The 14,372-nt window shown below is 38.1% G+C and overlaps 2 protein-coding genes across 8 annotated transcripts in view; one reads left to right on the forward strand and one right to left on the reverse strand.

Annotated features, from left to right (window-relative positions):
- Lamtor4 (Late endosomal/lysosomal adaptor, MAPK and MTOR activator 4) overlaps nucleotides 1–14,372 on the forward strand; it is a 160,416-nt gene that overhangs the window by 44,348 nt on the left and 101,696 nt on the right. The window lies entirely within an intron of this gene.
- The window catches only part of L (zinc finger protein Lobe), a 134,573-nt gene that overhangs the window by 20,949 nt on the left and 99,252 nt on the right, over nucleotides 1–14,372 (reverse strand). The window contains exon 1 of one of the 6 annotated variants that reach the window (XM_069128042.1): nucleotides 724–1,810. The exons of the other annotated variants lie outside the window; for them this stretch is intronic. Coding sequence (XP_068984143.1) covers nucleotides 724–820 — 97 coding nt within the window. The 5' untranslated portion in view covers nucleotides 821–1,810. Of the gene's footprint in view, nucleotides 1–723; nucleotides 1,811–14,372 lie in introns of those variants that run through there. 6 annotated transcript variants of the gene reach the window in all.

Consider the following 14,372-nt stretch of genomic DNA (forward strand, 5'->3'; position numbering starts at 1 on the left):
TTTAATGTATCCGATTATGGTATTTGATTAGTCTAAAAGCTTAGAATTCTGATAATCTAATTACTTTAATTATTACAATTTGCCACCAAAATTGCGAAAATTCTCTGAATAAGTCACCCTCTTATTATATATTAAAAATTGTATAGTACAATAAAAGTAACTAGTTCCCTAAAATTCAATGCAAATAAGAAGATCCATGGAAGGAGAGTTGTTGTAATTTCGATACTAAATCTTGGTGTAATCTAGAGATTTATTAGAAGAGTGACATGTGGCAACTAATATATAATGGCAAATGTCAACTTTCCTAATTGTGATCTATGATGCCCATTCTCTAAGATCTAAATTGAACAGCGTCAAATTGATATTACGTATGCCTTCTCCAACAGCGAGGCTTTCAGAAAATTCTATCAGACAGTCGATGATGCGTTGTCATCGTGAGATGCTCTTAATAACGTAGAAGTTAACGATCAATTACCGGATCAGATTGAAATTGAGAAGACGCGTGAAACGAAGGGGAACTGATTGAAGCGCGCTTGTACGAAACGCAGAAAAAGTGGCTCGTAAAGAATATTTCTCGTTTATTTTTAATATTTAGATTTTTGTTAAATTGACTCGAAACTGCTTGTCAACGAACGCCATTGTTTCATATTTTTATCTTTATTTGAGAAACGATATGAAACTTTCATGCCATAATTTAATAAAATATAACGCGAAGAGTCCTACCTTTCGATTTGGCTTGTTCATCTCGAGAAGGTTCTTTGTGGGCCTGAATTTTTCCTATCAATAGCTCTAATCTCGAACTGTTTCCCTTAAACAACATCCTGGTGTCCTTTCTGTTCAGTCATCCCTCGTGTACTCGAGTTCATTCGCCATCATCTTAGCACCCTTGACCAATTTGTCAATCCATTTTCTCAATTCTTATTAGCTTACTCTTTATCACACTTCTTTATCTCTATTACCAATGCTCCAAAAATAATCAATCGTGCTCTTCTTTTGAGTTCTCTCGATAACTGGTTAATAAATCAATGACAATTGATTATAACCAATGTACGAGTCAATAGGAAACTTGCGAAGATTTAAAAACATTGATTAAGTCTTCAGTCGCACTAAATTTTCACTACACTTTCTCTTGCGCTTTTCTTCTCAACTGCTCCAGAGTCGACCAAGGATTTTCAACAGCTTCTACGATTTTCCTTCTTTCTGGTCTGTTCAGCCTGATACCAATATAAAACCAAGGCAAAGCCAAATAGCAATCAAGGGGACGGTCGATATTAACAACATCGATCAGTTCTTCGGTCCGTACAAGTCCACCAACTCTCCTTCACTCTGTCAACGTTATTCAAACACGCTTCCAGCCAATTCTCTAGTTGTCCTTCATCTCTGACTTTTCAATATCAAATCACGATTACTAATTATAATCTATGAACGAATCAAAGTCGACGACGATCCCCGCGAAAGTCAATGCTAAAAATATCGATGGATCGTTAGCTTACTTTGAGAAATTTTCCAACGTCGTTGGTAAATTGCGAAAAATCCTGCAAACTCGAACGTAAGTGGAAAATCCACGACAGCAGAACGGGACACGCTAGCGAATAAGCTGTCAGGCGTGAAGTATCGGTCGGAACGCGAAAGACGATCCTTGACTGGAAGGAAGAAATCGATCCGATCACGACTGTTCGATCGGAAAGACTGACTGACTATCGGCTCTTGGTCTCGCACGACCAGCCGCTCGAGGAACACGGTTGAGTGTATAAACGCGTACTAACCGGTGAACCCACGGTGGTGACTATTATCGCGCACGATGCAAAAGCGACGCACCAACGTCCTCCTCCTGAAGGCGAAAGAGTGCTGGCTGTACGTGGAAGGAGAGAAGGGACAACGACGACGACAAAAGCCGGCTGTGAGAGGCTAGGGAGTCCCCAGGGAAACCAGCCACCGCATTGGACGGTAGGCGGGATCGCACACTAACGAGTACACCCACCTTCCGGCTATCTATCGCACCTATTTAACCTTTCATTCATTTTCTGCACAGGCTAATATACCTGAGACCTCTTGCGAGGACAATCGGTAACTTGGTCATTAAGTATTTGCGGCTCGAGTCAGTGGAGGGGTCATTGATGGGTTTGCCGATGGGGTGGTTGGCTTCCGAGAATCGAATTTTCATACCGAGGTTTGCAGATTCTTTGATGAACCAATCGAAGCCAGTCGTAATACGTATATCTGCATCCTTATTTATATCCTGGTCCGTATATATGCTGCCAATATCGATATTCTCTGTTACATCATTGATACTTTGCAATTTTTATGCTGCCAGGATCCAGCATTTCCGAACATACTCCGAACTTCTGGATTTCAACCTTTTATCCACCTCTTACGTTCATTAATACATTTATCAGTCCTCTTATGAGGCAGTTTCGTGACTTTGTTATTAGGAATTTCCTGTTTGAGTCAGTGGAGGGGTTGTCGATGGGGTGGTTGGCTTCCAAGGATCGAATTTTTATTCGTAGGTTTGCAGATTGTTTGATGAGCCAATCGAAGCTATTCGTAATACACGCATATCTGTATCCTTATTTATATCCTGGTTCGTGTGTATGTTGCGAATATCCACATTCTGTTACATCATTCATACTTTTACGCTTCTAACTTCTATTCTTCGATATTCCATACTCCCAAACTCCTGTCTCATCTGTTCTATCCATCACACAGTAAGTAGCACGAGTTGCAAGGTTCTTTCACGTCTTTTACGGACGAACTGGCGATTTGCCTGAGAAGACCCGGTTTTAATAAGCAGATTCATAATGGAAGTATAGTGTGTGTTAATGGCTTCGGCGGTAGAAGAATCATTGGTTGTTCGGGAGCCTTGGGCGTATATGTTTGAAATTCTAATTGAGAGGATTTTGAAGTGGCAGAAGCTTAGAGCGATAGTAGTGAAGAGGAGATTTCAGGATATAAAACTTGCTAAAGATTTACTGGGAATTTAGACGCATTATATGGTGTACTTCAGTAATCTGGTACTGTCGATTAGTCAAACATATCAGCCTACTTGAAGGAATACAGCATCTATTTCTGTGCTATCTATCTTACAAAACTGGACAACCATTAAGTATAAAAGATTATCGTTATAAACCAATTATGATTAAATTTAATTTTCGATTATCCGCTATCAGGAGATCTCTAGGAGGTGCAACATTTCTATGTAGAATTTTATATCCTCACTTAACTTTCTTTAACTTCTATGTAACACCGCTTTCTACCAGATCGTCAAAGCTCTTTTATAATTTAATTATAATATACTCTTTTATGATATAATTTTTTATAAAGACCCTCGACCTCGGTTTCGCTAGAGCACTGACTAATCATCGTAGCTATGTATAGTTCGTGCAATTCGTAAGATTTGAAATTTCCACAGTTATACTTGCTCTTTTCCATTGTTTGCTGTATTTCTTTTATCGTGTTGTATCTTATTGTATTTTTTCGTATGCTATATTAACATATTTTCCATTCTCTTATTTGTTTCTTCTTGTACAGTGGGAAGGCGAAATTTCAACGGAACTTATATTTTTAAAATAGCGTAATTTCGTGCTATATAATTAACAATAATCTCTTTGTGTCCATTTAGAGAGGACGTCCGTGTTGTTTGCCAGATCTAGCGTTAAGTTTCTGCGCAGCTATGCATCTGCACATATTTTTGCATAATTTTACTGTCAAAGTGATTTCTCCGTTGATTTATCCGTACTTTGAACTTTAGCATAATTTCACTCTGTTCGAAATTTGAACAGTGACAGCACGAAAGCGTAAATGATCGGATATTGTGAAAGCAGTTAATCAAACTTTTCATCGATTAAATAATTAATTAAATCTAAATACACGTAGAAAATTACAAATTATCAAAATGTTTCCTATGATTTCGTTATACGATTTATGAACGCTAGTAGAGTTTTCCTATTAGTTTCCGTATTATCCGAGGTAGATTCGACTCACGTTATCTGCGATAATCGAGGTTCTACCGTGGATTTAAGTAATTATAACTTGAAATTGTAAATTATGTTTTGCAGTAACGAATACCGCAAGATAGAGAATAAAATATCATCTTGACACAGGAGGTTGAGATTTAAAAATACGAAATTGCTTTCGAGAAATATTTCCAAGATTTTTAAGAAGAACGTTGTACTTAGTTTAAAGCTCTGAAAATTGGGAATCGTTATACGATTTGGCAGTAATGAAAGATAGAATCCGATCTGACAGCGCCAAAGGAAATTAGAAAATACTTAGTATCTATAAATTTTAGGGAAATTTCTTGACGTTATGAAAAACGTTTAAGTGCGTTACGAAACATCTTGTACATTCCAATTCAGTAAAAATTAACCGAACGTTTAACGAAAGTAAACACATTCTACTTCCTCGAAGCGATATCCAGCGACAGTTAATGAGCTGATAACTTCGCCGTCTAATTGAACAAGCAGCGCGACGAATAATTCTTGTGAAATCTATTTTCAAGGTTGACCAATGGGGTTCCTATCGGGGATCCTGATCGGACCTTTCCAACCGATTCGTGTTTAACTATACACAGGGTGGTACAATTACACATAATAAATCAACGTAAAATCATTTCTATATTTGAACGTGGATTTGTATCTTGTATTTGAAGAGAAGAGACAGAAGATATTCATAAGAAGATTATTTCTACATCGGTAAACACGAGCAAGAGATACTTTTATTTTATTCTCTATATGTTATAACGTGCCTAGTGCCTTACAGTATTGTGAATTATTATAGACGCAAGCACATTTTCTACATTATGCGTTCGATATTTCCAAGAAATCGCTAATCATGCCTGGATATGTTAAGCGAAATTGTTTTTGCAAAAGGTAAATTGAACGCTACAAAATATCAGCGGATATTGCGTAGCGAATTATTGCTTTTCATGACTGAAATGGAAGACGAGAACAGAATTTCTCGACAAGACGATGCTCCTATTCGTACAGCCACCACTATGAAAAAGTGGTTTCAAGATTTCGGAATAGAATTATTATTAGCATCGAGACCTGATCTGAACCTGATCCTTCTGGATCCGAGAACCAGAGAGAAATTCTAGCAAGAAAAGTTCACGATCGGGAGAAGTTACATATACAAAATATTTGTGGACTTAGGAAAAGAATAAAATTCGCGTGGGCAGATACTGAAAACGAAACACTAAATAAGTTAGTGGGTGGCGTGCCTAACAGACTAACAGAAGCAATGAAAAAGAAAGGAAAATCCATCGAGCATTGGATGGAAATATCAATACAATAAAAACTTTAATTTTTCCTAGACTTTGAAAGAAGAGAATTCTTGTTCGTCCCCGGTTTTGTTCCATATTGTAAGACGAAATCATACAAACGATTTCGTCGATCTTTATTTTGATACTACGAAAAATCTACAAATAGCTTTCAGTTTATAATTGTCTACTGTATTCTTTCCATGTAAATTCGTCACTCTTCTTATTATTATACTTCAGTATATAAATTCAGAGACATCCTGTATGCGCACGGAGACTCAAAAACGCGTTGGTATTGGAAACAGAAGAGGAGAAAAAAGAAAGAAAGAAAGGAGAAGAAGAAGAGAGAGAAAGAAGTAGAAGAGCCCACCGGGGAAAAAGAGGGCGAAGAAAAGAAAGCGAAATTCGAAGTGGAGAGAGAAGAGGCCCCCTACAACCCCTGTGAAATCGACTGGAATGGATTCTCACACACGGCTGGAGCTCTGTACCACCTTATGGGAGCAACAGAGGAGATCGACTCCCTACGGGGACCCATAAGGTGTGCTTGTAACCCGTAGCCCGTGCACGGAAAGGCGCGAGGCGCCCACCCATCGCGATTATTTATCTCGTTGCGATCGTGACATTAGGTGGTCTTCGTTTCCAACGACGTCATTCGCACGTAAATGCATGTATGTTGCTGTCAATGCTCCCTCGTGAGACTGGTTACCTCTCAATTTTGTCGTTTATATCGACTTCTTTCAATGTGCACTATAGTTCTCTTGCGTGATAATCGACCAACTAATAACATTGGGTTGGCTCGTGTAAATTGGGGCAGTTTTGTTCAATGTGAATAGTTTCCTTTCTTTTTTTCTTTTTTTCAAATATTTAGTAGGAAATTCGATCAAATATTAACCGGTTCGCGTGTGGTACATTGCGTTTGCACAGTGTCACTTATCCAGATGTGACTGCGTGGGAGTTCAGGTAGGCGTGTCTTGAAGATCTTCCACTCCACGTGGACTCTATTTATTTCTTCGGCAGCTAACACAATGAGGGAAAAAGCAGTATCGTAATCAGTTGCATAACGCGTAATTATATTAAGTCTCTGAACTTGTGTTCCAACCTTTGCTCTAAGTTTGGGCGGCTCAAAAGTCTTTGAAATTTTGCGTGGATTGCGACCATAGTTTGGGGATGGAACATTATCGAGAGGCCAAGCGTTTGCGTGGCACGAACCGTTTTCTAGCTGCACGCTGATACGTTCGAGACAAGCGTAACGCCAGCGAACATCGAAGCTGTTCGGGAACTGATGGAGCATGGTGGACGCGTAACGATCGGAGAAATCTGCTCGAAAGTTAATATCAGTGAAGGAAGCGTGGTTTCTATCATTCGGAAGGAGTTGAAGTCGCGCAAAATCACGACCGCCTGAAAAGGCGTAAGGAGGACAACGTTCGTTGCAAACAGCAACGAAGAAGAGCACTTCGCGTGCAATTGGCTTGCGAAGCAGCCCTCTAGTTTCGTAGAAAGTGTAACGAGAAAATTGCTAATATGATGGAAAAAGTGTGCGGAGAGAAACGGAATACACATAGAAAAATACCTGGTTCTTGTCCCTTTTGAAACATTTTACTGAAACGCCAAGTTTAGCAATAGCAATGGACTGTAGTAATAAAATCGAAGAATAAAACAGTCATTTCATTACAACTTCATTCTGTATTGTAACAGCCACGCGTAGGCTGTGTTGGACAAGTATACTCGTCGTCGCTTACTTTTCGCGGCACGTTTTAGGTGCACACTTTTCAAAGAGGTCGCAACAGCTAACTGGTCAAGAATCGCTATGGTATATGTATCTGCTGAAAAGAACTAATTAAGAGAAACAACGTATTTATTATTTCAATAATTCATAATAAATTGATTCAATATAATAAATGAATTTTAACAGCTAACAATGAATACGTTATTTCTATTAACCCGTTTAATTCGCGGTAAACATGGTTACGATAAATCTAGATAATTAAGAGCGACCATAGAATAGTATATCTGCTCGAAAGAAGCGATTCAAGACAACTTGAAGAAAAACGAAGAAATTGCGATTTCTTCCTCTTGACTTGAGAAATCTCGTACTAAATAAAGAATGGCGATGATTTTTCGAAGCAATGCAGGTTCTAATTGCCTCGAATGTTTCCACGAGCTATCAAGTTTTCATTGTGCAGAGTTTTTGCCGGATGCTTTTATCGATCGCGCAACTGGACCGAATCGTGCAGGCGGCTACTCTATTCGACATCGAAACGGAAACAGTACGACTGGCAGCGATGCGAAACAGTTTGGGCAAAAAGATGTTCTGCCATTAAAGATCGCCTTAGGCACGCACGTCCGATCGTTCCTGGATCCTTTCGACGCTGTAATATATAGTAACACTATCGTGAAATCATTGCGACTCCAAGCGCCACTGACTTCGCTACTTTATGATAAATTTAAGTTCCCTTTGGACAACTGATAGTTTTACGTATTCTCCGATACTTGGAAGTGGATATTTTTAATTATTATTCGATGTTCATTTACAGTTGCAATTATTATTCTACAATGGAAAATTTGGAATATCACAGTTGCCGAGTGTAAGAAAAATTTCCATGTTTTCTGTTATTATCGAAGCGTTTCTTTACTCTGAAACGAAGGTAAATTGAAGTATGCATTCGTTTCTGGAAAAACTTATTCGCCTGGTCAGGTATATTTTTTTAATGCCACCTGGTACACGGGATGATTGAACCTCTTCGTTAGACAAATTTGAAACATCGTAGTTGAGCAATGTAAGATTAATTTGTATATCAAGGACGAGACGAATTGTAGTTTAGTATTTGCTTTCATGTTCGGAACGAATCTATCTGGACCGTGTTGTAACTAGAATGTTGTTTAATTATGAGAAAAGAAATTCTAATTGATTGCATAGCTTTTTATCGGAATTTTGTAATTGTTGTGTATTAAATCTTGGAGATCGATACAACGATAAAGTGATAAATCGTTTACATCGAAAGAAGAATGCTACTGTTTTAAAGTTGAACAAAGATATTTCAATATTTAATTAAAGGAAACTTATTTAACTTTCGAGAGTATTTACTTACACTACATTATTTTCGAAGGAAGATTCGAAGCAACAAGTGATTTGAAGGTGTAGCAGTTAACTGTTACACGTGTGACACAAAGGCTGTAACACACGCGTTACACGTATGTTACACACGTGACACAAAGACTGTAACGCAAGGTTGCAGTCTATTCTGATGTCAAAAGTTTCGAAACTTTGATGGTGAACAAGTAGTTTAAAGTCACGCTACTAGATCCAGCTACATTGCGTAACTTCGCTGAAACTATGTGAAACTGCCTGCCGAATAATCTACGGGATTTCCATAGTCTGCGGACCTGTGACTATGACGATCGAAATGGTTCGACAAACACAATTATCTATATAATCCAGAACTCAGGTAGATAATATGATTAGAGTACTCTAAAACATCCGAAAACATCAAAACTACATCATGACAGGCAATATCGTATCAATTAAGTTTTGAAATGTACACGATCCAAAAATTTCGGATTTGCAATTAAACCTCCGTATTGGGTCGACTTTTCGACCAGTAATTTTAAGCAATTTTTATCAAAAATTATATAAAAATTATATTTTCTTAAAAAGATACATATTGCCAATATATAATATTGACGATAACCAAAGTGTTCTTCGAAACACGTGCTACTCGTGCGAAAAGAATCTTGCGAATCTTTCGTAATACTACATATTCGAATCTAATTGAAGGAATTCATATGCGAAGATGTATCTCTTCTTAACCGGTTAGCTGCTGCGACCTCTTTGAAAAGCGTGCCGCAAAAAGTAAACGACGACGAGTATACTCGTCATAACACAATATATTGCAATTTCTTCATGACGAGTATATTCGTCAAAAACAGCTGACTGATTAAAAATCTCTGCCTAGCCCTTTCCTTATTATCTTCACTTTACACCGCTAAAACGATGTCTACACGAGCTTTCTTCTTGCTCGAACACCATCGAACAAACGCTAACTCTCCAAGCTGACTGTAATGTCAATGAACATCGAATGCGATCGTCAATATTTATCGACAAATCGCAACATTATACGTTGAGAGCCTTGAAAAACCGACGATATTGTTGATCGTCCGAGGTATCGTTCTAGGAAAATTTCCTGCAAATCTCAAAATCGACGTATCTTCAAACGCAAATAAGTGCAAAAAAAAAGGTGGAGGGGAAAATATAAAACACAAACGAACGAAAATCTTTTAAGATTGGCAACGTGACAGGATCTCGTCGTGAACGCACGTTGTGGGTGGCTCCTTAATAAGGCGCATGTGCGGGTTTCAACGTTTTCGTTTGGATCGACTCCGCCTACGCTGGACCAGCGATGCACGCGTTTCCCCTTTTGGCTGGTTCACACGCGCACGCGATGCTTCCGTCCGCCCCGGAGGTGAATCGCGTCGGATCGCTGCCTGGCAAACCACCCACACTTAGGCCGCATCCACACGTTCCGCTTTACTCCCACCACACGGCCACCGGCGTCACGCAACCCGTGGAAGCGGCACGCGCGATTTCATTCATGCTTTCGAGCTGCAGTACTGCTGAAGTACGTGCTCTTCCGGAATGTAGAAGAGACGGGGGTGAAAAAGTAAGAACTTGACTTTGGACAACGTTTGCGCGATAGTGTTTCACTTAACATGAAAAATTTGTATACCAAGATCCTACATACTATCTGCGCTATTGAGCTTATCGAGTACGCTTTGTGACAAGTATAATGTACAAGTTATCAACTAGTTTCCTGTTTTTGACGAGTATACTCGTCACGAGGGAATGGCCATATTTTGTGCTATGACGAACTCTGTCAGTAATGAAAGTAAAAGATACAACAGTCATTTCGCTGCAACTTAATTCTGTATTATAACAGTCACTCTGTGTTTGACGAGTATACTCGTCATCGCTTACTTTTTGCGACACGTTTTTGGTACACACTTTTCAAAGAGGTCGCTAACTGGACAATGAAAAACGGAGATCGAAGAAGGTGTTTCGACTGAGTAAATTTACAGTCAAAGGCTTAGTAATTGAGTGACCAACATTTCAAAAGGAAAAGCAAGAACGTAATATTCGAAAACAACCTCAAAACGGTACTAAGTAAAAACGAATGAATAAAACGTGTCTTACAGTTTCTAAAAGACAGAAATCTTTTCCAAGTAATGTAGTCGCAGAGAAGTAACGGCATTCGCAACAACTGATACGTGTTATGAATACATAAATATGTCTACTGATACAATGAAAAGCTTGTACGTACAGTGCTGTTCGCCTGAATAGCCTTGAATAATCCAAATTCGTTTCGTTCTCCCTTTATAATTTTGTCCATAATTCTCAGACTCATTACAGAAATTATTACTATTAATTCTTTTTCCAATTTCTCGGTTTGAATAGCCTTCTTCTTTTGAGACTTCAATTTTTTCCAATTTCTTCGACAGTCAATGAACTTCCGCCACCCATATTAACACAACGATACAAAAAATAATGCGTATAATACTTAACATAATGAAATGTAGAGTTGTTGCGGATATTTCTTGTCTGATCAATCGCAAAGCAACTAATCGTGGCTAAATATTTTTACATCTCTCTTCACTGTAACTACTTTCAACGTAGCGAAGATCGTCCAAAATCATTCTTTCAATCTTACGCTGTATTTTACCGCAAGTAAACAATTCGTCTTTTATAGTGTCATTCCATTTCATATTAGAAATGAAGCTTACCTGTCACTGCGTTCATAGAATTTTCGTAAAAAGGCACGAGCTTATTACAAGTAGCTGTTCAGTTGCGTGCAACCGTAGCGTGTCGTAAATAGCCCGCAGATAAATCCAATTCGAAATGAGCGAATGAAAGAAAGAAAGAAAGAAAATAAAGTGGAAGTCGAGCTCAGAAGAATATTTACAACGCCTATTGTATTTTTCCGCAGTTAATCACTGTACGTATTTAACTGGAGATCGATTCGTACAAGAATAGAACGGAACGTAATGAGTTTATATGCGAATTGTATCGTCCGAATTTCACCGAGCAGGATAGAACCGTGAAAGCGTCTCCGATTGGCCAGGTAGAAATTGGTTCCGTGGATTGTAAAGCGCCGGGATGCTTGCGTGAGATCGTCTCAATCTAATAAATTCATGGAGGAACGCCGTCCGCGTTCTCACAGGCTCCCGTGGAATATCCAAGTGAATTCCTACCGCTTCCGTGTGATCTCTCGACCGCAAATCAACTATACTAGAACGCCATTGTCACTCCATCCATCACGCGAACGTTTTTCCCCTCGTCCTTCGCTTCCGTAGAATCATTCGCTTCAATTTTTTCATTTAAAAGATTCCTCGTGAAAGCGGCGTCGTGTTAATTGCCGATCGTCGCTCTGTATTCACGCTTTCCAAGTTTTCAAATCACCCGAGTCATTCGAAGATCTTCCACTTGTCGATAGCATCGATTTTAATTAGATAATTAATAAGAGTGGTACAAAAGGAATTTTTGTAAGTTTCATCACGGCGGTCTGTCATATGCAAATGGACCTCTTTGTTTTTTTTTTTTATCATTAACACGTTCGCGCTGCTACGCAGCAAATAAAATGTTCTTATTATGAAAAAAAAAAAAAAATTGGAAAAGTTTAAAGAGGATTGTATACATACGGTGGTGCGAGAAAGTTTTTACAACTTTGCTTTGTGTTGCAATAGGTAAAGAAATATACCTAGTACATGTACGAGGAACTTTAGATTTTTTTGATTGTTGGCTTTTGTTTGAAGAAATTATTATTGCGAGGAATTACTGTGTAGAACGACTATTAATATTCCTACCTCTTCCGACTTTCTTCGTGTTAAATATACTTCGTATTTTTTCAACACCATGTGCAAGGATAAGAGTGATTTGCTTTGTACTTGCACTGTATAGTTGAGAATTAGACTGTATCACAAGACAAATAGAATTCTGATTGCGAACTGCCAATACAACGTCAAGTCCGAATTTCTGAAAACATTCTCACACTTTGTTAACGAACAATTACGCTTTATTCGATACCTTTCTTCAAGTTGAAGAATAAAATGCTTCTTATTATGAGATACATTTCGTACTTAATAATTAACAGCATCATGGAAAGAAGAGCTGTCTATATGTCTAAATGTTTTTCATTTATAAAGTAATTTTATCAATTACGTAAATTGTCTGATACAACTATATAAATTAATTTCTAAACTAATTAAATGAAAAAAGGCAAAACGCTTGTTGATGGATTTAATCTTTTTGTCGATAAAGTTAACTGTTCTTTAATTAATCTCTCCATCGGACGAAGTTCGTTTCTATCGATGAAGAAATCCTTCATCTATTTCGATCATGAATCACGATTCGACATTCATTAGTAAACGAACGAAGGACCTTTCTTCAGTTTCTACGAAAGTAATTATTTAACCAACCGAGTTATCTTTACCAGTTTCAGAGTAACTTGACGACGATAAAGAAACAGAAATAGAAACTATTTGCCAGAAGCTGGTCGTCCCGCAGTCTGGGAATCTGTACTTTGAGCGTGTACAAGTTGTAAATCATTTCATTCACAAACACGTTCATTGAGCAAAGTCGAGGTATCGAGTCGATTAGACCCAGCAACCTTATTTGTTCTATCTATTTGTCGAGGGACGAGATAGTTCTGGTGAAATTGAAAGGATAATTCAGAAAGTCGATTCAGAAAGACCATTTGGCTTGACAATTAGCTTTTGATTAGATAACGTTCCTATTCTCTGATTCTTTATAAAATTGTTTGGAATCTTCTGGCTTTAACAGGAAATGTATAATATTAGAATCACTGAAGAGTTTTTCGCAGATCTTCTTATCACTCATGAGATATGAAAAAAGGAAAGTTATTATACTATAAATAAATTCACAAATATCTGCAATCTCCCTTTGTTGGAAATAAAATTTTTGGTTTGGCTGGAATGGAAAAAATAGAAGCAAAAACAATGAAACGTGTATGTAAATGCTGTACTATATCAGGAGAGTTAATTCCGATAATTTCATAACAAATTTAAAGTTGATATATTTGTGTGGTAACAGCGTCATTTTTAAGAGAATAAAATGTAAACGTGTTCAGTTAAGAATTGGCCTAGCACACGAGTCTGATAAATTTCCAAATTTATTTTTCCCATAAACGAAGCGTCTTGCAGAACAATGTTATTCTACATTTTCGATCTATCTTCACACACAGAGTAACGTCCTGTCGCTTATCTCTTCCTGTCCAGCCCGAAATTAGCCACGTACGACTATACTTGATAAATTTTCCAACTCAATTTTCTCGAAGACGAAGCGTCATATGAAAAAACGTTGTTCCACATTTCCCCCTTATTTTTTCACAAAGAATCAGCTCGTATCACCGCTTTTACAGATCACTCGGTAAACTACACCCTGTATAACAAAGTGGGCTCGTACTTGAAGCAGTAACTTTTGAATAAAACACGTGTTATGCCTAATTAAACGTAAAAATGACCAAGTTTCGTGGAATTTTAGTTTACTTGAAAAGTTGATGCGCGTTCTAGGGAGCGAAATGTAAATTGCAGTAACAAGTAGCGAGCAGCCTTTGCCATGACAAGAACGAGCTTCCGGTCAAGGAACATAAACTCCTCGAAACTGTCTTAACAACCGCGAGAAACAGCTCCAACCGGTAGCTGTTACTCTCTTAGGATACTTCCGTTTCAACTTCTCTAGCCGTACCAACGTAATCGTTCTCATAATAACCCCATAGAAACGTACCATCGCAAAACTAATGAATTCAACCGATTCAACCTACTTCCAATGTATTTCTGCTCTACGTTTCAATAAAAATTAAATTTCGTTCGTTCGTTCGTTGTCATTATTCGAAGCTGTCATGATATTTACCAATAGGTGGGCGTCGCAGGACAAATCGATTTAAACGATTCCAATCGACTTGGGAGGTGTCCGCGTTGTATCGTTAAACCGAATAGATTTCGTTCATGATTTTGTCATAATTTATAGCTTCGACGATATTCATACGCGATACTGATACACACCGGATAATGTATAGTATGAATTAAGCGCTATTCGATGCGCTTG

The sequence above is a fragment of the Bombus flavifrons genome, chromosome 14, assembly GCF_040668555.2.
Source record: "Bombus flavifrons isolate JBK064 chromosome 14, iyBomFlav1_principal, whole genome shotgun sequence".
NCBI lineage: Eukaryota > Metazoa > Arthropoda > Insecta > Hymenoptera > Apidae > Bombus > Bombus flavifrons.